General features: G+C 36.2%; 2 protein-coding genes across 5 annotated transcripts in view; one reads left to right on the plus strand and one right to left on the minus strand.

Annotated features, from left to right (window-relative positions):
- Positions 1-807: 807 nt before the first annotated feature.
- On the minus strand, positions 808-20,126 carry LOC123565452 (uncharacterized). The gene is made up of 6 exons (XM_053549554.1): positions 18,552-20,126; positions 16,346-16,506; positions 15,625-15,828; positions 13,437-13,618; positions 12,084-12,258; positions 808-11,339 (listed from the first exon to the last, which is right to left on the minus strand). The coding sequence occupies exons 1-6, from the start codon at positions 18,761-18,763 to the stop codon at positions 5,881-5,883; spliced, it is 6,393 nt and encodes a 2,130-aa protein (XP_053405529.1). The 5' UTR covers positions 18,764-20,126; the 3' UTR covers positions 808-5,880.
- LOC123522853 (patched domain-containing protein 3-like) overlaps positions 18,023-22,526 on the plus strand; it is a 33,397-nt gene continuing 28,893 nt past the window's right edge. The window contains exon 1 of one of the 4 annotated variants that reach the window (XM_053549557.1): positions 18,023-18,199. In XM_053549557.1, the coding sequence (XP_053405532.1) occupies positions 18,155-18,199 (45 nt within the window). In that variant the 5' untranslated portion in view covers positions 18,023-18,154. Of the gene's footprint in view, positions 18,200-20,162; positions 20,298-22,526 lie in introns of those variants that run through there. The other 3 variants (XM_045300328.2, XM_045300327.2, XM_053549556.1) reach the window with 3 other exon arrangements.

Below are 22,526 nucleotides of genomic sequence, written 5' to 3' on the forward strand. Positions count from 1 at the left end.
GATTATTTGTTTAAGACTAAACATATCACACAAAGATTTCAAACTCCTGACTAGTGGACTCTTGTTTTTAGCTGACACGTCTGTATTAAAATCTGTTTTAGCACGATGTTTATTCAAGCCAGTACCCTCCGTCTACATTACATCTTCGTTTGGACTTGTTTGAACTGATAACATAAATGTAACAATAAAAAAGCATGGTATATAGGTACGTCATTCCGTGGGCCATATGTTTTTATGCAAAAAAATGTGTTTAGGACGAAACATTTGACTTTCCGAGCTGACTGAGGTTGGAGTTCATTGTTTAGCACAGAGAGTGTCCTGTGCGCGAACAGAGAGGGGTCCGTTTTCTCATTTTTCACAGAAAGGGATCCGATATGGGTATACACCGTGTGTAGGAAACCTATAGTTTACGATCGCTATTTGACATTTACAAACAGAACACCAATGTTTTCAACCGTAAAAATTTAAGACAGATCTATAATTTGATTCCAGGCAACACATGGTAAAATGTGGAGAATGTGTAATTCACGGTTCACACGTTCGAAATTCAATATTAGACGAACTCTTCAATTCTTTACAACAGCAGAGTTGTAATGCATCACCTTTTTACGTTTGATAATAAAGATGTTCTGTTTGTAAACATGTGACAATTACAGTCCATAAAATAAACAAACGTGTTTATAAACATGGACGGACCCAAACGGAAGGGGAAGAAGCATTTTATAGAAATGTTTCGATGGCAAAATCATGCGCGGATCCAGCTTATTTTCTCAGAGGGGTTCGGCACCCCACCCCTGCCCCCGCCCCACCCCGCGCTTCATTTTCTGCATTCAGGGGCATTTTAGGAGCATTTAAGAACACCTTTCCACTGCAATTTTATATACAATATACCCCTTATTTTCACAGTAATATGTGTTAACCTGTTAAATTTTGGGAAAATGATAAACAAAAATCAAGTTTTCTTCAAGGTAGAATTCTGAATTCTTAGTTTCTTTAAGATAATTAATATAAATATGAATTATGTCGGGGTTGTATGAAGCAGCAGCCGCTTATACTTTGAATGCGGTCCTAATATTGCCTTTTTCGAAAAATAAAAACATTTTCTTTCCTTCTACTCTTCTTTCCTTTTTTTAAGGATTTTCCAGAGGGGGTCCGGACCCCCGGTCCCCACTCTGGACCCGCGCATGAAAATACAATACATATCCGTAGCCCTGGCCAACTATTATTATATAAACCGGGCTAGTCTATTTATAAGTACAACAACACGATTGACCCATTTAAACGAGTTCTAGCGTCCTAGAACCATAGGTCTGTTCTAAATTCTGTATGTCTAATTGTCTCAACAAATATTGCACGGCACCTGTCTATGCTCGCTCGGTATTACAATTATGAAATGATGAAGCGCATTAATTTGTTATAAATTTATCGTAACTGCTGAAAATACAAACATGTATGATAAAAAACAAAAGCTTTGTTGAAAATGCATACATGTGTCGAACAGTTCTTGGTATAAAGATATACTGAATAAAATCCATGAAAACATTAATTCTTTTGCGGGATCTTGAAAACTAGATAAACAACATAAGTACAACATAAGACGTAATAATTATGACGTCACACAAGCATGATTGACACTTTGTCCAATTAGCCAGAAATCAAATTATTGTTTAATCGTATTTTATTGCTTATTAATATTTACATTTATAATATCAAACATCAAAAATGTACATGTACAGCCAAGAAAATAAGCAAATGAGTCGGGCCACAAGTTCATACAACATCAGTAAACGGCCCTTCCCAGAAATCAAACCCATAGCAGTTTCAATTAAATGTACACAAAAATAGCATAAATTGCTTATCCCAACTCAGTTTCATACTAAATGTCATATCTTATATGAAAATAGAAAAACAAAAAATAACGAAAAAGCATCATTAAAAAGAAAAAAATGTAATTAAAACATAAAAAGAACGAAGCATAAAAACACACACACAAAGATATAAAAAAAAGTACTGATAACGTTGAGATTCGAACCAACTGGACAATAGAAATAAGAATCGCAAGTCTAACGCTTTACGCCAGCTACAAAGTAAGTTAAGTCCAGTCAGTATTAGGCTGATCACTATCAAATAGAATGTAAGCTTCCGCAGGTCTAGTCACAAGTAGTCCAAATATAAATAGTACTAATCTTTTTTCCTTTCCTCGTGCATTTTCTCGACAGCAACGTGCTTATTTTACCCTACCGCGTTTCAGTATGTATCACTGCATTCTGTTGAAATCAGCATGTTCATGTTGAAATATAATAACCTTGTTACCAAATAGATATATTGTTGTTTATAAAGGTGAAAATACACAAAATTTAAATACATAAGTGAAAAACATATTATCTCACCTGTTAAATAAAGACCCAGGCATTGAACCTATCTAGTTGGAATCCTCTGACTTTATCGTTGTGTCTCATGGAGATATTCAAGTTATAATTTTTGAAATTTTTCACTTTTCTGTTCATTAAATTTTCGGACTATCAAAATTTAGACACCAAAATGTTAACATTATAGAGCTATACAGCTTAATTATTTAGTTTGATTATCATAGTTGTAAATAGTTAAACTTAATGTATACCATACAGAACAAACAAAATAAATAGTGTTAAAAGCAGAGTTATTGAGTAATCCAATGAAAGGTCCGAAGTAGTTTCAGAGAGTTTAAATGAACGATAATTCACTAATGTTTCTCACTGAAACAAATTCAAATATAAACAACACAAGTAAATCTAAGTCTTACATATAAATTGTCATATCCATTGAAGTAAACAAACGTGTTTAAACGTGCAAATATAACAAACTGAATTAAAGGTTTCACAATAAATACAGTCTAATAAATACTTTATATCCACATTTAATACAAATAAGTAGTGAAAACATGTTGACAATCTTTTTTTTTTTACATTTCAGTAAAACATTTCTATGACGTATAAGTATCCAGGTACAAGACTCTACATGAAGAAATGGAAAACACACGTATAGTTTTATTGGCATTAACTTACATACATGTAATGTGAGAGAAGGTAAATAAAAATGCATCTTTACATGGAACTTTGTTCTATAAATTGATTGGCATGGCATTGACACATGTGTCTGGAACAGGCCATTTCATTGTCTGACACACATACACTTGTGTAATTCCATGTGACAACTGTAAAACCTAGTATATATTTTAAATACATTGTCAATCACATAAAACTTTTTTAGATATTTGACATAGACGCTGAGGTAGAAATATTCATTTGTATAGACATATATACATTTACAAAACTTAAAAATTCCTTGATTTGTAACTCCTATCAGACCATTATCAATGAACAGATACCACCTGACAACAAAGTTCACTTTTTGCTTTTCCCGTGGGTGGTCTTTTCGGTCTGGTCCCACAGTATACTGATCAAAAATTACCTATGGAAGGAAACAAAATCACCTTCAACTTCTTCAACAATTACTAACACTATTTCTACATATTCATAGTTTTTCATAAGCAAAATTATGCATAATCATGTTAATACGATAACAGTCACAATTTATTTCATATGAAGAATGTTATTAATCTTTAAGAATTTGATTTTTCATTCGTAACATTCTCTTCATTTCGTCATTTAATGTGAACGCAATATTTCCAAGCTCTCTACAATACATTCTTCAATTCAGAAATAAATGAAATTTAAAAAGCTCCATTTATGCCGTGTTCAGCAAAATTTCTGAAAAAAAAAGTCAATTAAACTTATTATTTGTTCATTCTGCATTATGATCTTTCCTTTTTTTTGCGCGAGACCAGATAACGGATTAAAGTGTCACTGACAACTGTTTGACTATTTTCGTTTGTCATAAATGTCATAAACGACCACATTAAATATAAAGTTTAATTTTTATCAACGTAGCTACTTTAAGTAAACTTGACCTGATTTTTAAAAAATGTTACTATGGCGTTAATATTTCCTGTTATAGGCAACTCAAAACAGCAGAAGAGCGACATTATGCTATTGCCTAGAGGACTAAATGATGATCCTGGTTAGGTCACTGTAGGTGTGTCTATCAGTCTAACCAGTTGTTAATGGGTACCAATTAATGGGTACCAGTAATGACAAATGCTGGCACTTATTCTAATAGATGACTGGTTCCAATTATGGCTGGTGTATAGAAAGAGATTATAATTCGATTTCGGGAACTGAGTCTCGAATGCACTTTTAGCTTACGGAAAAACTACGGTAAATGCCGTAAAGAACGTACAGTGTAAGTCTGGGCTTACTGCTCGAAGTTTAATAATAGTTTAAGTTGAGATGAATTGTTTTGCAATTGAGCAAAATAAATTAGTAAATACAATGTGCTGATAGCACGTTTTGACCTTACATACTCGTTAATAGTATTACTTTCACTTCAAACAGATAGCAGCTGACAATCAAGTATTTGCACGAAATATATCTGTGAAGAAAGTCGATACTTTGTACAAAATGTATAAAAATTTGTTTATCACAGCATTTAAGATTTTATGATAATATCAAAACAGAATACTTTTATGTAAATCAACATCAAACAATTATGTAAATCAACAACAGTTAAAACCAACTTTGTATAAATATTATACATACTGATATGAAAGATAACCATTACAGGAATTATTTCTGCATCAGACAAATTTATACCAGCAAACAATACATCTCCCAATTTTTTGTTTCATGAGCTACATATCGATGACACCGTTTAAAATGCCGAACCTAGATTTTTTGCTGTTTCGGGGTTTTTAACTTATTACAAGCAAATTGCAGTGTGCCACCTTTCCTGAAATTACCGGAATAAAAAGCGAATAGGAAAAGGCAAAACTGGCCGCATGACAAAATACCGCAGCCAAATTGGTCAACTCTGTAATCAAAATAACCGAACCCCCAAAAAGGTAAAAAAAAAAATTGAAGATTAAGTTGTTTTTTTTCGATTCTTATATTTTTTCGATATAAAAATAATTTAAAATGAACTGAACTTCAATCGTTTAATTGATGATTAATTTTAACATAGTTTATTTTAGTTTAAAAAACAACAACAAAAAACAACAAAAAAAACCCAAAAGAAAACACAAAACAACCGAAACTGCATAATTGTAGGTTCAGTATTTTTAAAAAGTGCTATCGATCAATATGTTTTTTGTGTTTCCTGAAAAAGTAAAAAAAATAAGGTTCGATATAAATCTATCTCCCCAACTATGTAACTGAAAAAGTTAGACAATCATGTAAATGTGCAGAATTTAAAAATTTACACGAGTGTGCCTTTTATTTTAGAAAAATCCTATGATTTTTTAACAAAGAACAACAAAAAAGTGGAAAACTTGTTAATTTTGGTATGTATAGTCTTTGATTCGTTTTATTCATTTTGTTGGGTTTAACGTTGCACTGACACATTTATAGGTCATATGGCGACTTTCCAGCTTTGATGGTGGAGGAAGACCCTAGGTGCCCCTCCGAGCATAATCTTATCACAAGCGGGCATCTGGTTAGAACCACCGACCTTCCGTAAGCCAGTGGGATAGCTTCCTCAAATGAAGACTTTAACTCGCCGAGTGAGGCTCGAACCCACATCAATGAGGGGAAAGTGGATTTAAGTCAGCGACCATAACCACTCGGCCACGGAGGCCCCCAGTCTTTGATTCGTTTTGAAGTCAGAGAGTGTATTCGGCATAGATATGTATCAAAATTCAGCTTTATGAATGCATCTTATCCGCTACGGGACAACTAATGCTTATTTCTGTAATTTTTACTTTGCGCACTTTTTGACAATCATCCACCAACCCAGCAAGTCTAAAATTGACTAACATCTTAACTTTCTTCAGTCACAGGAGGAACATTATTCTTTTTTTCTAGTATCTTCTTTATGTACAGTAACACATAACTTTTCTTGAAGCAGATCTGCCATGTCTGATATTGTCCGCCCCGTGTCTAACAAGAAACGCGGAGGAATTCTATAACCCGTCATTTCCTGGATTACGTTGATGAACGTAACGGTTGACATTGAATCAAACGACATTTCCGATAACGTCGACGTCTCGGATATCTGACCGACTGGACCACCGATGACTTTGCCCGCCACAAGTGTGAGAAGTCGTACCAAAGAAACCATTTGCGTTTCTGTGTCGGAATTTTTTAGAGATTGAACATCAAACGAGATATCTGTTGCTTCGTTCCCGTTTTCATCACTTGTAATTTTGGAAACGGATTCATCTAAGAGTAACTCCATTCGAATTCTTGGTCTGACCATGTGCGGGTTGAGGTAGTCTTTAGCTGCTGCGTCCCAGTTTATATCGCTGTATACAACACTGGTCGTGTTTCTCAGCAATATCTCTTGATAACAGCTGCGTATTTCGGCAACGGACATCAGACTATAGCCACGTTTGGCGAAGTTATCAATGAACACAGATCTGGCAGCCATTCCAACACTCAGCGCTCCCCAATCTATTGCCTGACCTGGCAGTCCTGAACGTCGTCTCCATTCAATACAAGCGTCCTGAAAGGAATTTGCCGCACCGTAATTACTTTGTCCTGGAGATCCAACGAAACGGTTGATTGATGAAGACACAACGAAATAATCCAGATTGTTTGCCCGGGTTGCCACGTGCATATTGAGAGTTCCCAATACCTTTGGTTTAAGTACATTTTCTAATATGGTCTCATCCATGTTCATAAGCAGCTTGTCTTGTAAAACTCCAGCACAGTGAAAGACACCTTTTAGAGTGAACTGGGGTGCCTTAACCTGCAGTGTTTGCAACGCATTAGTAACAGACTTAAAGTCGTTAACATTACACTGTAAGAAAACTATACTACTTCCTGTTGACCTTGAAAGTCTGTTGGCTTCCTCGGCCTTGTCACTTGCGACAGCTCTTCGAGACATTGGAGCTACAACTCCAGCTCCCATTTCAGCCAAAAGTTTTACTGTTTCCCATCCGAGACCTGTCGTACCACCGGTAACGATGTAACAACCCTGTCTTGAAAATAAACTTGAGAGCGAATGTCTCAATGGAATATTCAAACGACCATCTTTATAAAGTTGAATGACGTTGCATGGAAATAAAATATCATCGGAGGTTTCAAAGGATCTGACAGCAGCTCTAGACACGTGATGTGAAATGCAGGTCTCCACGAATTTGCTGTGTCTTTGTAACCATGACACAACCTTTGGGAGAAATTTTGAAATGTACTTCCTGTCGAATAATTGTTCTGTTGTAATTTTGATGATGGTGTGTTTGTTGGTTCTTGCTAACGTTGTTTCAATTGATTCCTGAAAGTTGTTTTGCAAACACACAATTGTGCTGCATTTCCACAGTAATTCATAACTTTCTTCGAACTTTGTTAGTGTTAAAACCAAATCAACTGGTGTTTGATCTATCTCTTCTGGATTAATTATTCTTGAATGTTTCAAGCTTTTCAACATTTCTTCCAGAATTGCGTATGGTAATGCTCTGGAACGGCCTTTGCAAACAAATACATTCTGTCTCAACGGAACATGTTCTACAAACTTCCAAAACATCATAGCATATGTGATTAACCCGGGTTTGTAGAACGGAAGATCTTTCAAGTGAATAATACATTCTTTAGGAACTGATGTTTCTGTTCTTATCTGAGTTGGATAAAATGCCACCACCTTCCACATATCTTCCATTCCTTCTGTATCATTTTGAGATACTCCTGTCTTGCAAACTGGACCCCGTTTCTTGTTCGTGGATCTCGGGTAACCTGTATATTCTACGCCTATAACTGAATATCCATCCGTAAGAGAGTCTTGCCAAATATCTTGCTCTGATTTCAGGTCGCTGGTTGTTCTAGGGAACATATCACTAGGATGCAATGCTACTTCGGACACTCTTATTACGTTAAACACTTTATCTGATTGTCGTGTATCTGACTCCGAAATGCAAAGATGTATGTCGCCTCTTCCTGAAGACAGTTTGGAGAAAACGTCACATGAACTAACAAAAGTTCCTACTGGACTTGTTTCTCTTCTAAGTGATGGTGTCAGTTCACTACGTTTAACCTTGTCAAGCTGTGCCCCTAATATGTTATCATACTGTATAATTATATCAGGTACTGTCGTCGAAAGACGATGAAGACTTGCAGCTATAAAGTTGACGAGGCTGTTTCTTGTCTCTTCCAGGTTTGGTTGCAAATCTACCATAGTTATATCACCGTGGATAAATTCCAAGTGAAGAGAACGAACAAAGCCCCACAACTCTGCTCCTATCATGTTATGTCTTGCTTCCTGTATGGGCAACGCTGGTTGAGTATTTTGTGTCACAACGTATAATGGGGTAGGAATGGCAGATTCAGTTTTGAATTTGATGAGTTCCGTCAGGAGCAGACAATTTCCTTTGATCAGCTGGTATAGTTCAAATGCTCCTTCTTTTGTAGTAATGTGTTCAACGAAACTTTCTTGTATCAATAGCACTATAGCATCCGCTTGTTTAATAGAGCCCCAACGCTGTCTTGCGATGTCAAATGATTCCCTTACATATGTTCTGTATGTGTCACAATCCCTGTTTTGCCGAGAAACGATGATATTCCTAAAAGTTTCAAAAGCCTGTGAAGTTTTTTGATATTCAGAATTTGTCATAAGAAGTACTTTTGGGCAAGCTAGATTGCTGTCTTTTGTATACCCTTGAAGCATGTGCCAGTGAAGCTCATAGCTAAGGTCGCAAGGTGCAGTGTGTCCATGACGACGGCTGAATGTACAGTAATTTACAATTTCTGCAACAGGAAGACCATCTTGTGTCAACAGTAGAACGTTGTAGTGTGATTGAAACACTGTCTCTAATATAGTTGTGTTTATTCTTTTCGTATATATGATCATTTTCTCTTCTGGTTTTCTGTAACTGTATATTTCGTTTATTGCTACTGGTAAAAATGTCAACTGTTCTTGTTGTATTGTACTCATCAGGTCGTCATTTGTTGTGTTTATTGTTGACTGCATCATAACGTCAAGTATACATGGGTGTAATACAGTTGAGTCTGCTTCGTGTAAAATATTGTTAGGAACATTCATTTCTGACAGACTTTCCTTGCCGTTTGTAACGGCATTTATCATGAGACGAAAACACGTTCCGTGTTTAAATCCAAGTGACTGCAGCTTTCTGTATATATCTTCCCTTTCGAAGGTTTCAGTTTTCACACGAGAGACGGACATTCGTAGGCTTTCCAAATCGACTATGCCTCTTCTTACTCTTTCGGAAGCAACTTGTTTCACCCAACCTTTACAAGTAACCACGTTCTGATTTTTCACGTGAAATAACACTTCTTCGTCTTGTTTGACAGTAGAAATCTGAAGAAGAGTTTTTCTACCATCTTCTATTCTCACAGGACGCAAAAATTCTACAGACACTACAGACTGACATTTGGTCTTCTTCGCTAATTTACCAATTTCAAAACCGATATCTGCATAGCAGGCTCCTGGAAATATAACTGTTCCGTTTACTTCATGCTGATAGACAAACCATGTTGTCTCATGGTCAACTTCCATTTTAAATTGACTGTGTTCATTTATCGCAGGAACCCGTTTAACGTAAGGGTGAGCAACAGACGATGTTTCAAGCTTCTGTGTCCTCGTTAGGGCGTTATCACTTCTGAAAAGCTTTTGGTGTCTGCGAAGCTGGTATATGGGTATTTCTGTTGGTTGGCCTCTGCAGGGAAGTAATAATTTCCAAGTAATATTTGCCCCTTCTTCAAATAGTTTACAGATTGAATCTGCGAGCGTATTCATGTCATCTTCCTTCTTCATGGATGGCAGTACTGTGTATTTTCTTTCACTTGGTAATATATTCTTGACATGTGCTCTCAACACAGGATGTGGTCCAACTTCAAGAAATATATTATGGCCCTTATGTGTTGTAGAGTTTCTGACAGCATCATCAAACAAAACTGGATATTTCACATTTTTCTCCCAGTACTCTGCCGTGGAAAGAAGTCCGTTCGTTTCAGATTTTCCAGTTACAGATGAACACATTGGTATAACCCCACGTTTGCTCTGGATATGTTCTAATTTCGCTTTTAGTTGATTTGCAGCATCCACAACAAGAGGACTATGATAGGCACAACCGACATCAAGCTTTGTTATTACTGGAGTTGTGTCAGGTATACTTTCTAGACGTTTTGTAAGATTATGGATGGCATCTTCGTCACCGGAAATAGTACAAGATACTGGACTATTAATGACAGCTACGCACACCTTTTCGTTGTTTGTCGCACAATACTTCTTGACCGTCTCTGTCCGAATGTTTCGTACAACTGCCATTGTTCCCCGCTTCACAGTGCCAAGTGCTATGGACCTAAAATATATTATATGGACCGCTGTCTTTAAGTCTACATAGCCTGCTATATACGCTGCGGCAACTTCCCCTACTGACTGGCCTACTACAGCCTCAGGTGTCACTCCAAGTCCTTTCCAAAGACTTGCGAGTCCAACTTGGCAACAAAATATTGCGATGTGCGATACAACTGGATCTGTGTTTATATCACTTGAGTTGGCAAACGTCTCTTCTATCGACCAGCCTGTGAGTTGTTCCAGATGGCCGTCAATTTCCCGTATCGTATTGTGAAATATTTCGATATCTAACAGGGTCTTGCACATTCCACGCCAGGTTGTTCCAACTCCACAGAATACAAACACAATTTTATTTTTGGCGGAAACTGTTGGAGTTTCTTCTTTCCTAGACAAAAAGTTCTCGCATTTTGTGACTAGATCCCCCTGCGAGTGCACTTGAAATACCTTCCTGAAAGGATGATGATCCCTTCTACACGTTGATGTACAAGACAAAGATGAAATGTTGTATTTTGTGGACTTAAGACTTTCCGCCAAATGACGGATATTATCGCGCAGAGATACGTCATCTAAAGCAGAAACTGCTACAAAATATGGTATGGCTGTTTGCTCCACGTGGTTGTTTCTATCAACATTGTCAAATTCTTTTACAATAGCGTGTGCATTAGTGCCTCCAAAGCCGAAACTATTGACACATGCAACCCTTTCTAAACCGTTTGTTTTTACCCACGGGGTGCACATAGTTGGAACATTGAAACCATGTTTTGACAAGGACAGTTTCGGATTTTCATTAGCTTTTGTATACCACAATGACGGTACAATAGTGTCATGCTTCATCATCAAAAGTACTTTGATTAAACCTGCCACTCCAGCAGCCGCCTCCAGATGGCCAATGTTGGTTTTCACAGAACCAATAAATACATCCCGTGCCCCGGATACTATACCAAAGTGGTTTCCTAAGGCCTTCACCTCGGTTGGATCACCGATAGCGGTGCCTGTACCTAAAAATATATGTTAATGTACAAGCTATGATGTACATTTTGTACGAGCATTGTAAATAACTGAATGATAAAATGCAATTTACCTTCTCTTCAAATGTATGTCAAAAGGACTTTAAGTGAAATTCAAATAGTAAAATGGAACTGCCAGTAACCGATGTCGATCATGACATGTATAATATAACATACATATAGCTATATATAGCCGTATTCCTTGGTTTAGTCATCCACCTTGGGAGCGGGAGGTCGAAGGTTCGATACCCAGTAGGGATTCGTTCTGACATGACCGGTTGGTGAGCAGTCAGCTAGTCAAAGAATGGTTACCTGCCTGGTGCCTGGCATTAAAAATATAATTCGGGAGGTGAATATACTCAGAAAGAAGGTGTCTCATAAGTCAGATATGGGTGATCCTTTCATTAGGTATCCCGCCCGCTTAGCTCAGTAGGTAGAGCGTCGGTCTACGGATGGCGGGGTGGTTTATGTGGGGAAGTTGGCAGTTACTGTGGAGAACAGGTTTGTACTGGTACAGAATCCAGGAACACTGGTTAGATTAACTTCCCACCGTTACATGACGGAAATACTGTTGAAATACGGCGTTAAACAAAACAAAACAAACAAAAAAAAAACAAACAAAAAACACACACACAACAAAAACACCAAAATTTCATTAGGTGTGACACTATGATATGGCACCATAATAAGCAAAGCTTTTACCTTTGCCTTTATATATAATATTAGCATTCTTACCATGTGCTTCAATAACTGATATGATGGATCTGTCTATATCATGTTTTCTATACATAGTTTCAATTAACTTTTCTTGTTGCTGCCCAGATGGTGCTGTAATAGGGGAAGCATTTCGGCCATCTTGATTTGAACCTGCTTTTATAGTTGCCCATATCTTGTTCCCATCTTGCAGAGCCTGGAATGAAATGTAAAAGAATACATATAACGTGTGCACCAAAATTTCTGCGCTTGAATATTTTCAACAACTGAAAATTAAAGAAAGAATAGCTTGCCATAACCTTATCAAAGAATGTTATTTTGTCTACATATTATATACAAAATGTTAACCATTAGCCTGCTAAATTTCTAAAATGGACTACTCCATCTTTCATGTACCATTTATAGTCCACAGGGTTTTACATGGAAAATTGTTCTGTCTTATTTTAAGTAGCTCATAAAATGTATTTCCTGGTGCTACTAAAATAAAAATAAAGGTCACTTTGCTTGTATTAAGGTTTATTATATACAAATATTTGGTCAAATTTGGAAACTAAGTTACATTTATGATTGTTACTTGTTAAATTGTATCGTGCAAATGTGTTGGACTTTTTCTTGCTGAGGGCATGAGAGAGCATTTGTTCAGCAGTATGGGAACTCACTGTTCCCATTCTTGTCTGTAGCAGTGTCGGAGTTGTCTCCCTCTCAGTATTGATCCAAACTATTCTGCTTATTACTTGTGTAAGTGAAACTGAAAACTTACTGACTGAATAGCGAATATTGCAGATCAAGATCTGTCTGCACAGCTGACATGCTGTGTAGTATTGATCTGCAATGGTCGCTTAGGCAAACATCCTTGCCGTTAGTAGGCTAAGAGTTAATCAACTATCTTCTTAAAGCAGCTCGTCCGCAGACTTTGGTAAAATACTTTATTTTAGAAGGAATAATCAATTTAAACTTTTTCAGTATAATTTCTTATAATGCAATGCTGTACATTTTGAAATATAATATAACATTATAGACTTTTTCAGTATAATTTCTTATAATGCAATGCTGTACATTTTGAAATATAATATAACATTATAGCGTGCCAAACCAAATTCTTCACAGTCAATGCATTGTCCCACAATGTTATGCAAACTTTCACTTATTTTGTTGATTCTAGCTTGCTATTTATTACATATTATTGCTTTACATAATTATGTCGTTTTTAAGAAATTATACATTTTCACCCAAACCTGTGAACAAGCAGCTTTACACATGCTACATTGTTAATCAAACATGACATTTTATAAGGCGAGGGTGTTTCCTTTACTATTTATCAAGGTACTGTTGTTCAATACTTAATAGAACAGATAAATGTTATCATGTATCAACCTTTGATACTTTCTTCAATACGACAATGCCACATCCTTCACCCCTTGCATAGCCATTTGCCTCGGCGGTAAATGTTTTACATTGTCCATCAGGGGAGAGCATTCTAGCCTTCGACAATGCAATAAACAGTTGTGGATCTAGTAGAACATTCACTCCGCCACATATTGCAATATCGCAAGTACCTGTAGTGAGAAAAATGTGTGTAAATGAATGACTACAAACAATAGTATCTCATTTAAAAGTGAAATATACGATACGGCCAACTCATTTCATTCATACACAAAGAAAAGATTGTCAATAAACTAAACTAGAAAATGCTTTTGTAAAAAAGCGCATGTCTCCCCCAATGCAAAGTCCTATAGGCAAGAAGTCAACAGGGGTCTGGAGCGAAAGTCAAAGAGACACTGATGGTTGGCTGCAGTAGGGATCATCTACTTGGCATGTCAAGTCATCCCGCTAATTTTCAACACTCTTGGCCTAGTGGTTCTCAAGTCACTGTTCAGGCACCTGTGACCTTGACCTTTGATCAAGTAACCTCAAAATAAATAGGGGTCATCTACTCTGCATGTCCAGTCATCCTATTAAGTTTCAACATTGTAGGTCAAGTGGTTCTCAAGTTATTTCCAAAAAATGATTTTACATGAACAGGTCACTGTGACCTTGACCTTTAATAGACTGACCCCAAAATCAATAGGGGTCATCTACTCTGCATGTTCAATCATCCTATGAAGTTTCAACATTCTGGGTCAAGTGGTTCTCAAGTTATTGATCGGAACTGGTTATCAATGTTCAGGCCCCTGTGTCCTTGACCTTTAACAGAGTGACCCCAAAAACAATAGGGGTCATTTACTCTGCATGAACAATCATCCTATGAAGTTTCAACATTCTGGGTCGAGAGGTTCTCAAGTAATTGATTGGAAATGGTTTTCCATGTTCATGCCCCTGTGGCCTTGACCTTTAACAGAGTGATCCTAAAATCGTTAGGGGTCATCTACTCTGCATGACCAATCATCCTATGAAGGTTCATCATTCTGGGTCAAGTGGTTCTCAAGTTACTGACTGGAAATGGTTTTCAATGTTCAGGCCCCTGTGACCTTGACCTTTCACAGAGTGACCCCAAAATCGTTAGGGGTCATCTACTCTGCATGACCAATCATCCTATTAAGTATCAACATTCTGGGTCAAGTGGTTCTCAAGTTACTGACCGGAAATGGTTTTCAATGTTCAGGCCCCTGTGACCTTGACCTTTAATGGAGTGACCCCAAAATCGTTAGGGGTCATCTACTCTGCATGACCAATCATTCTATTAAGTTTCAACATTCTGGGTCAAGTGGTTCTCTAGTTATTGATCGGAAATGGTTTTCAATGTTCAGGCCCCTGTGACCTTGACCTTTGATGGAGTGACCCCAAAATCAATAAGGATCATCTACTCTTCATGACCAATCATCCTATGAAGTTTCAATATTCTGAGTCAAGTGGTTCTCTAGTTATTGATAGGAAATGGTTTTCAATGTTCAGGCCCCTGTGACCTTGACCTTTGACGGAGTGACCCCAAAAACAATAGGGGTCGTTTACTCCAGCAGCCCTACAACCCTATGAAGTTTGAAGGTTCTAGGTCAAATGGTTCTCCAGTTATTGCTCGGAAATGAAGTGTGATGTACGGACGGACGGACGGAAGGACGGACGGACGGACAGGGCAAAAACAATATGTCTCCTGGGGGAGACATAATAATATGTTATACAGCGTTTCAGAAATGAAATAAAGTGAAACCTGTCTTAACCGACACCTGAATTAAACGACAACCAGACAGATTATAGGTGAAACTACGAGTACCGCCTTGAAAGACAGATTATAGGTGAAACTACGAGTACCGCCTTGGAACGGTCAGTGGCAAAAGCACCACTGGGTGGGGGGTGGGGTTAAACCGGTTAAAGGTACAGCTTTAATTACCGACTTACACTTTCATTTATCAGTCAACAATCTGTCTTTATTTGCAAATACCTGATCTACGGTAATTTAGTAAAACATACATGTATAACATTAAATGTCGCAAAGTCATTAAACATTAATAAAGTTCAAAATCGTTGAGTTTTTAACAGAACTCTCGACGAACAACTGCACACTGTGGAAGTCACAGTCGCCTGACATCACAGGCGAGATCGGACAACGCTAATATTATCTTCATACCTAATAGCAAAGCTTCTGATGCTATTTTGATTGCAACAAGCGATGAAGAACACGCTGTATCTAAGGTCATAGCAGGTCCGGTTAGATTATAAACATAGGAGACACGTGCACTGATGATGCTATTGTGTGTTCCAGTCACGGAGTAGGTACTGCTAACTGTTGTATCGTCCAGGACATGGCCTTTGTAGTCATCAGTCATGCATCCTAAAATATTAAACTACGTCTAATAAAAGGAATACAGTCAAACCTGTTTTATCCGACCTGTCTGAGACTAATAATTAGGTCGGGTAAACAAGTTGTCGGATATGACAGGTTAATCTTAATGGAATATCCCTTGCAAATTGGCTGTTGAAAATGTCATGATATTTTCTCCATTATTGTCATTACTATCTTGACTACAAAACAGAAAGCAGCTATTGGCGGTCTATAAAGTGAAGTCTCTGGCGTAAGAAATTAGTAGTTAAATAATCAAATGTACACAAACAAAGTTCAGGACATTAGGCAACTTTTCCTGGTTTCGTTCGTTTTCCTTGTTCGGTAAATCTTTCGAGGTAATTCTGTGTTCGTCTACAAGAAAACCTAATTGTCTTATATAAACATTTACAAGAAAACGCACCTATGAGTCTTCAAAATCTTTTAACTCCATGTGAACTCAGTTAATTTTATGTTCTTGTACAAATATATCTTTGGCGTAACCAAACATTGACAAGAAAACTCTCACCTATGTAAACACCTGTGTTTGAGCCCTCAACATATTTCCGTGTTATACCAGCATCTTCAAACGCCATGTGAACGCAGTCGAGTACCATGCGTTGTTGTGGATCCACGAGCTCTGCTTCCATATCATTTATGCCATAGAAGCGATGGTCCCACTCATCTATGCTGTACATTAACACGTGATAATTATTAATACGTTATAGAAGTATGTCTCGCACTGTAAGGAATACATGTATTTAACCGTCAATTGTTCCTTTTTTGTTGCTTTTCAACACATATACAGGCGTTTTTCTTATTAAATCAAATAAGTGCTGTAATAAGCTGTTTTTTTGTTTGTTTGTTTTGTTTTGAGTTTTACGCCCCTTTTAACAGTCTGAGTCATATGAGGCAGACAGTTTACTTAACCATCGTTCCTGGGAAGAACTAGTACTAGACTCCCACCCTCCGTAATGGTTTAACTGCCAAAAAGAATTGTATGTGTATTCGACTCTCACGACCGACCTTTCCTTTTTAACACAGGCAATCTTTTCAAATCGAAAATACTGTTTTTCATATATTTTGGAGCTAAAGTACAAGAAAGAATGAAATACAATAAACCCGGCCTACCCTACCGACAATAAACCCTACTTTCCTACCGACCTACAATAAATCATGCATATCCTATCGACCTACAATAAACCATGCCTACCCTGCCTACCCTCCCGACAATAAACCCTGCCTATGATAAACTATGTCTACCCTCCCGACAATAAATAATGAAATTTGTCTTTCAAGGGGATACGAAACAAAAATAGTTTTTGGCCTAGGCAGGAAGTAACGGTTAACGAATTACAATTAATTAATGTTAAAGAAAACAAAGGTCGAGTATATATTGAGACAAAAACCCACGTTGGTCACTACGCTCTCTCCTTCAGGGTTTCTATATTTTTTAAATATGTACATTTATCTCGCCTCCTACAAGATTCTTGCATTTCTATTGGTCAACAGACGTCACGTGGAGACAGGATATATTCCATATCCTGCTAGTACATTACAGATATGAAATTTGATTAAAAACAAAATGGCTGCCGCACCGCTATCGTAATTAAAACAAGTCAGATTATAAGCCCAAGCTATAGATATCATTTCCGAGATAAAAAAATTAGTGTTGTCTTGCCGCTCTTATTTTTCCTATCTAAGTTAGGTTCGTGAAGTGAGTAGAAATTATATATAGAAGAACAGTAACTCTGTATGGCACGGTAGACTCTTCCACGCGTTAGATACTGCATATTAACGATAAGACAGATCAGTGAAACAGACTATTCGATAAGACAGATCAGTGAAACAGACTATATGGCACGGCCGCGATTGACCTTGACCGTTGACAAGTTGATGTTGTTTTAGTAAAATCATCGGAAAGCAAAGGAATTAACGCATTTGTAAGACAGCAGTTTGTTGTAGGATTATTTAATCTATCTGCAAGATAAAGAAATTAACAGGAAACGGACTAAAGCGGAAGTTTTAAAAGACATTTCTGACATCGTCTAATAGGATGCTAGTCAAAACGTCCCCTAGTCAAAAAAAATATAAGGGGGTGTTTTGACCAAATTCTAAACTGAATGGGGGACGTTTTGACCAAAATGGGGTGTGTTTTGACTAGGGGACGTTTTGACTTGATACCGTCTAATCTGATGATTTTTCGAAAGGATGGAACGTAAAAGTTTTTCAAAACCAGTTCATAACCTGTATAAATGTGCTTCTGTGTTTTGTGATTCTGTCAAAATACAGATCATTTTTCATTTTATGGCTGGTATTAATCAACTATAATCAAAGCATGAAAACCAGGGAAGATTTCAGGATTCCAGTCTGCACTGTAACTGTAAGTAGCTTTATTATAATATTAAATCTGTATCAATCAGTACAGTGAGGATGTAAAAGGTAGTTGGCAAGATAAAATCGTTTTACTGCTTGTTGGTGACAGGATACGGGATATACGCTGTCTCGAAAATCCATACCAGGCTCGAGCTACGCTCTCGTCTGATATGGATTTCCTCGACAGCGTATATCCCGTATCCTGTCACCAACAAGCAGTGTAACTAATATTATCCTCTAATGTTTACTGATATTAATCTTACAGAATATTATTTATAGCATAAAAGAATAAGACACAATGGCGGGTCTAAATAAATTATAACTTTATATCTTTTAACAGAAAGTAATGTATAATTTACCCATCGACGAAGCCCGCAGTTCGGACATACATCTTTCCGGGGGCATTGGGGTTGGGGTCATAGTAGGCATCGATGTTCCACCTGTCCCGAGGTACTTCCTTCACGTGGTTTTCTCCATCACTCAACACCCGCCAGTACTCCTTCAGGTTCCTGGCCCCCGGGAACTTACATCCCACTCCAACTATTGCTATTTCGTCCAATTCTTGCATCATTTAACTCTTCTTTTTTCATATTTGTTCATCAACATCTTATAATATATGTAAAATATGAATATATTATCCAATATATAATCTATGATAAATATCAATAAGTATATTATTTCATTACATAATATGCTGCTTTCTCCTTGATTCGAGCCTCTTAAATCTTTTAGAGGTGTGCAAATTTTTGTAAACCTGTTCAATTAAATAATTTTTGTTTTTTGTTGCAAAAATATTTGCATTTAACAATGGGCAATAAGAATTACAATGTTATCATCTTTTATATGTACTTTTTTGCATGAGACTGAAGGAGGTGAAACTCCACATCATTTTAAAACTTTCTCATCAATTTGAGCCCTCTGTTTGGAAGGTCATTAAATGTTTATGTTTGCATATTCTATTTCCATAAAGCAAATTTCTATCAAGTTTGACTTCTTGTTCACTCGTTACAACAGTCGAAATATGCTCGGGGTGCTTTAAATTTGAAATTTGGGCTCACAATATTACCCACTATGTAATTTCCTTTTGAAATAAGTAATTTTAGATGCAAAAATTTAAAATAGGTATTTCATCATTTTTTCAGTGGTTTCATGACTAACATTTTCCAAGGCATTTTAAAATGTAAATGACACAAGTTCCTGATGGAAGAACATGCTACATGAGCATGAATTTTACTAAAACACAATGGCTCGAATCGATGAGAAAGCTCGAATCGACGAGAAACAGGCATATATATGTATAATGATAAATATCTACATATTATTTCATTATACAATATATTATGACTTTTCAACAAGTTATTTCGCTTATTAATAGCATTTTGAAATATATTTTTGAAAACATTCTTTCATATCTAATAAAAAGTATACCACCAATTAATATGTTGTTTATCTGAGTCATTGCTGAAATAACATTTAGAAATATATATATTAAAAAAATTCCTTCATATCTATTAAAAACATGACTTTTTTTGTATACCACATTTTTTTTCTGTAGTATTATAATGCATCAGTAAAGAAATTTCATTTAGTTTTTTTTTTTTTCTTCAAATGTTGTAACCATGACACAAAAGACGACTGAAAGAAGTAAGAGAAAAAGAAAACTGAAATTCCTACCTTTCGATGATAACAGCTAATGACTGTGGTGTTATAAAAATGTCAAGTTTTATTAAAAAAAAATTCTCGAGGGTTTACAAGAAAGTTTCCGAAAGTCGCGCATACAAAGTGTACTTATGTACTTTAGTGTTTAAAATAATGTTTGTAGTATTTTTCAAATTATCGGGAAATTTGATTAAAGCAGGTAAAAGTATGAAAACATTTTACATGTTATTTTGTGTAAACGCCATATAAGAGTGGCATATTTTAACAGAAAATGAAAGGCATAAGATATTGTGTCAAACATACCCTACAAGAGGACTGAATCAGTATAGAACAACAACTCAAAATGAACAACCAAAAGGATGGGATGAATTCGGGTATCATCGGGTATCATCGGCAATCACCATGGTAAAACTAACGGCTATCACCATTTGATAGGATGAACTAGGGTAAATAAATCTACATTACTTAAATATTTAAGACATACTATTTTTTCCAAACGAATTATGTAAAGGCACCTTGTAAAGCATCATTTTCAATATTTATTGGTTATGCAAATCCAATTACATTTTTATTACAAACGCATCTATACTTATAACTATTACATAAATAATATAAATTTGTTCTTTAGCCCAAGTAAAACCGAAAATGTTGTCGTTTAAGAACTTTTATACGAGATGGCATACATAAAACTAACGTCATAAATCACGTCACACCCGATATGAAATTTGAACGTCAATATGGAAAAAATATTGACGTTTCAAGTTCCATTAAACTTAACAGAGATTACAAGTAAGTATGTAATTTGAAATATCGTCTCTATTAAATGGCCATGTGTTTGCTTTTCACTCTCAGAACTATACAGAATACCTTTTTTTTTCATTGTTGACGCCTATGATATGTAAGGGGAAGTAACCGCTGTGGGGAGTTTGACTAAATTGTTCAACGAATCTTCCTTTTTTGTTTTTGTGAGTCGATATTCGAACTCACTAATTAAGAAAATAAAGTAAAAAACAACCAACTTTCATACTGTATATTTAAAGGCACACTACCATTCCGAAATAAATTTTTCTCATTCATCTAGTAAAGTAACTCACGTTTTACACAGTTAATTAAAATATTTCAAACGACCTATAATTGACGACATAATATTAACTATAACTGTTGAAGTAATATGCCAAAAGTCTCATTTTCTTAATTTTAACGGTTTTGTTTATATTTGAATTTAGTCTAACATTATTTACTTCCCTTTGATCAATTATTGTGCACTCTATAATATACTTGACATTGATTTTGTAAACAAACCGTTGGGTGCATTTCTCTTCTTTGTAATTTCTATCTTGCAACAACTCAGTGCTGTACAAAAAGCATCATTTTGCAGCTATGTAACACAATCAATGCATTTTTGAGTGAAAGAAATGATCGTTTCGGAACGGCATAGTGGCTTTAATGATAAAGTTTAGCATTACACTACTTCTTGAATTGTCCATTTGTTTTAGATATAACTTTAGAAAAGTTATTGATATAAATATCGATACTGAAATAATAACGAAACATGAAATATGACTACAAAGGCATGTGCATGGCTGCACCTTTGTTTGTGTAATGAAATACAAATATACTTAACAACACGTTTTCACATTTTTCACAATTTTACATTTTTATTTAGACATTTGTTTTCGATAATTGCTTTTACTTTTATAATGTGATATGCTTATAATGGATAGTCCCGTTAGTACGTGTATGCGAGTATTTTGCTTGCTTATTTTTTAACAGCCCTCCCAGGATAACAAACGATACTAAATATGTCGTCTCTCTTCCCAGAAAGAGAAAATCTAAAATTAGGAACAACTCACGAAGCCGGTATTAAGGTATTGGGAATCCGGTGTATTCATTGAACTGATATGATTTTTATATTATTACAGGCACTCCCGCTTGCCAAATTATTTCTTTACCAACTTTTCCTTAGAAGGAAGTCTTGCACTTGGGTTCTCTGCATATGTCAAACAATTCTGTCTAGCTCTATCTTGATGCCCTCATGTCTGATACTTTTACCTTATAAGGTATACGATAGCTGCCTCTTCCTGGTCCAATGTTTGGCTTGTGATTGATATGTGCCTTATTTCGTCAAGTCTATACAAGTGCCTACCCCATCGTCGGGTAAACAAATCAAAGCCTTGAAATGTCTGATGGTTGCGGGTTTTTGGTAGATTTATTTTCTGTTTAAATGCGAGTATATGAATATACATGAATGAGAAACAAATACAAATTTAATGTACCTCATATCTAAGATGAACTTTGCCTGACCTAGCTTGTGATGTAACCATGGCACGGTGTATACCCATATCGGATCCCTCTCTGTTGAAAATGAGAAAACGGATCCCTCTCTGTTCGCGCACAGGACACCCTTTGTGCGAAACAATGAACTCCAACGTTAGTCAGCTCGGAAAATCAATTGTTTTCGCCCTAAACACATCTTTGTGCATGAAAACATATGGCCCACGGAATGACGTAGCTATATACCATTGCTTTTTTATTGTTACATTTGTTTTATCAGTTGACACAAGTCCAAACGAAGATGGAATATAGCTGGAGGTACTGGCTTGGATGAACATTGTTTTATGTTTATGAAACTTATATACGACTTTCCTTGAATATAGCAAATATCTATACCTTAG

Source organism: Mercenaria mercenaria, chromosome 8, assembly GCF_021730395.1.
Source record: "Mercenaria mercenaria strain notata chromosome 8, MADL_Memer_1, whole genome shotgun sequence".
NCBI lineage: Eukaryota > Metazoa > Mollusca > Bivalvia > Venerida > Veneridae > Mercenaria > Mercenaria mercenaria.

Coding starts and splice junctions, on each gene's coding strand:
- LOC123565452 (XM_053549554.1), bottom strand. CDS start 18,763: ATGATGCAAGAATTGGACGAAATAGCAATAGTTGGAGTGGGATGTAAG. Junction 13,619..15,624: donor ATCAGAAGCTTTGCTATTAG/GTATGAAGATAA, acceptor TTCTCACTACAG/GTACTTGCGATATTGCAATA. Junction 12,259..13,436: donor TATTGAAGAAAGTATCAAAG/GTTGATACATGA, acceptor ATTTCATTCCAG/GCTCTGCAAGATGGGAACAA.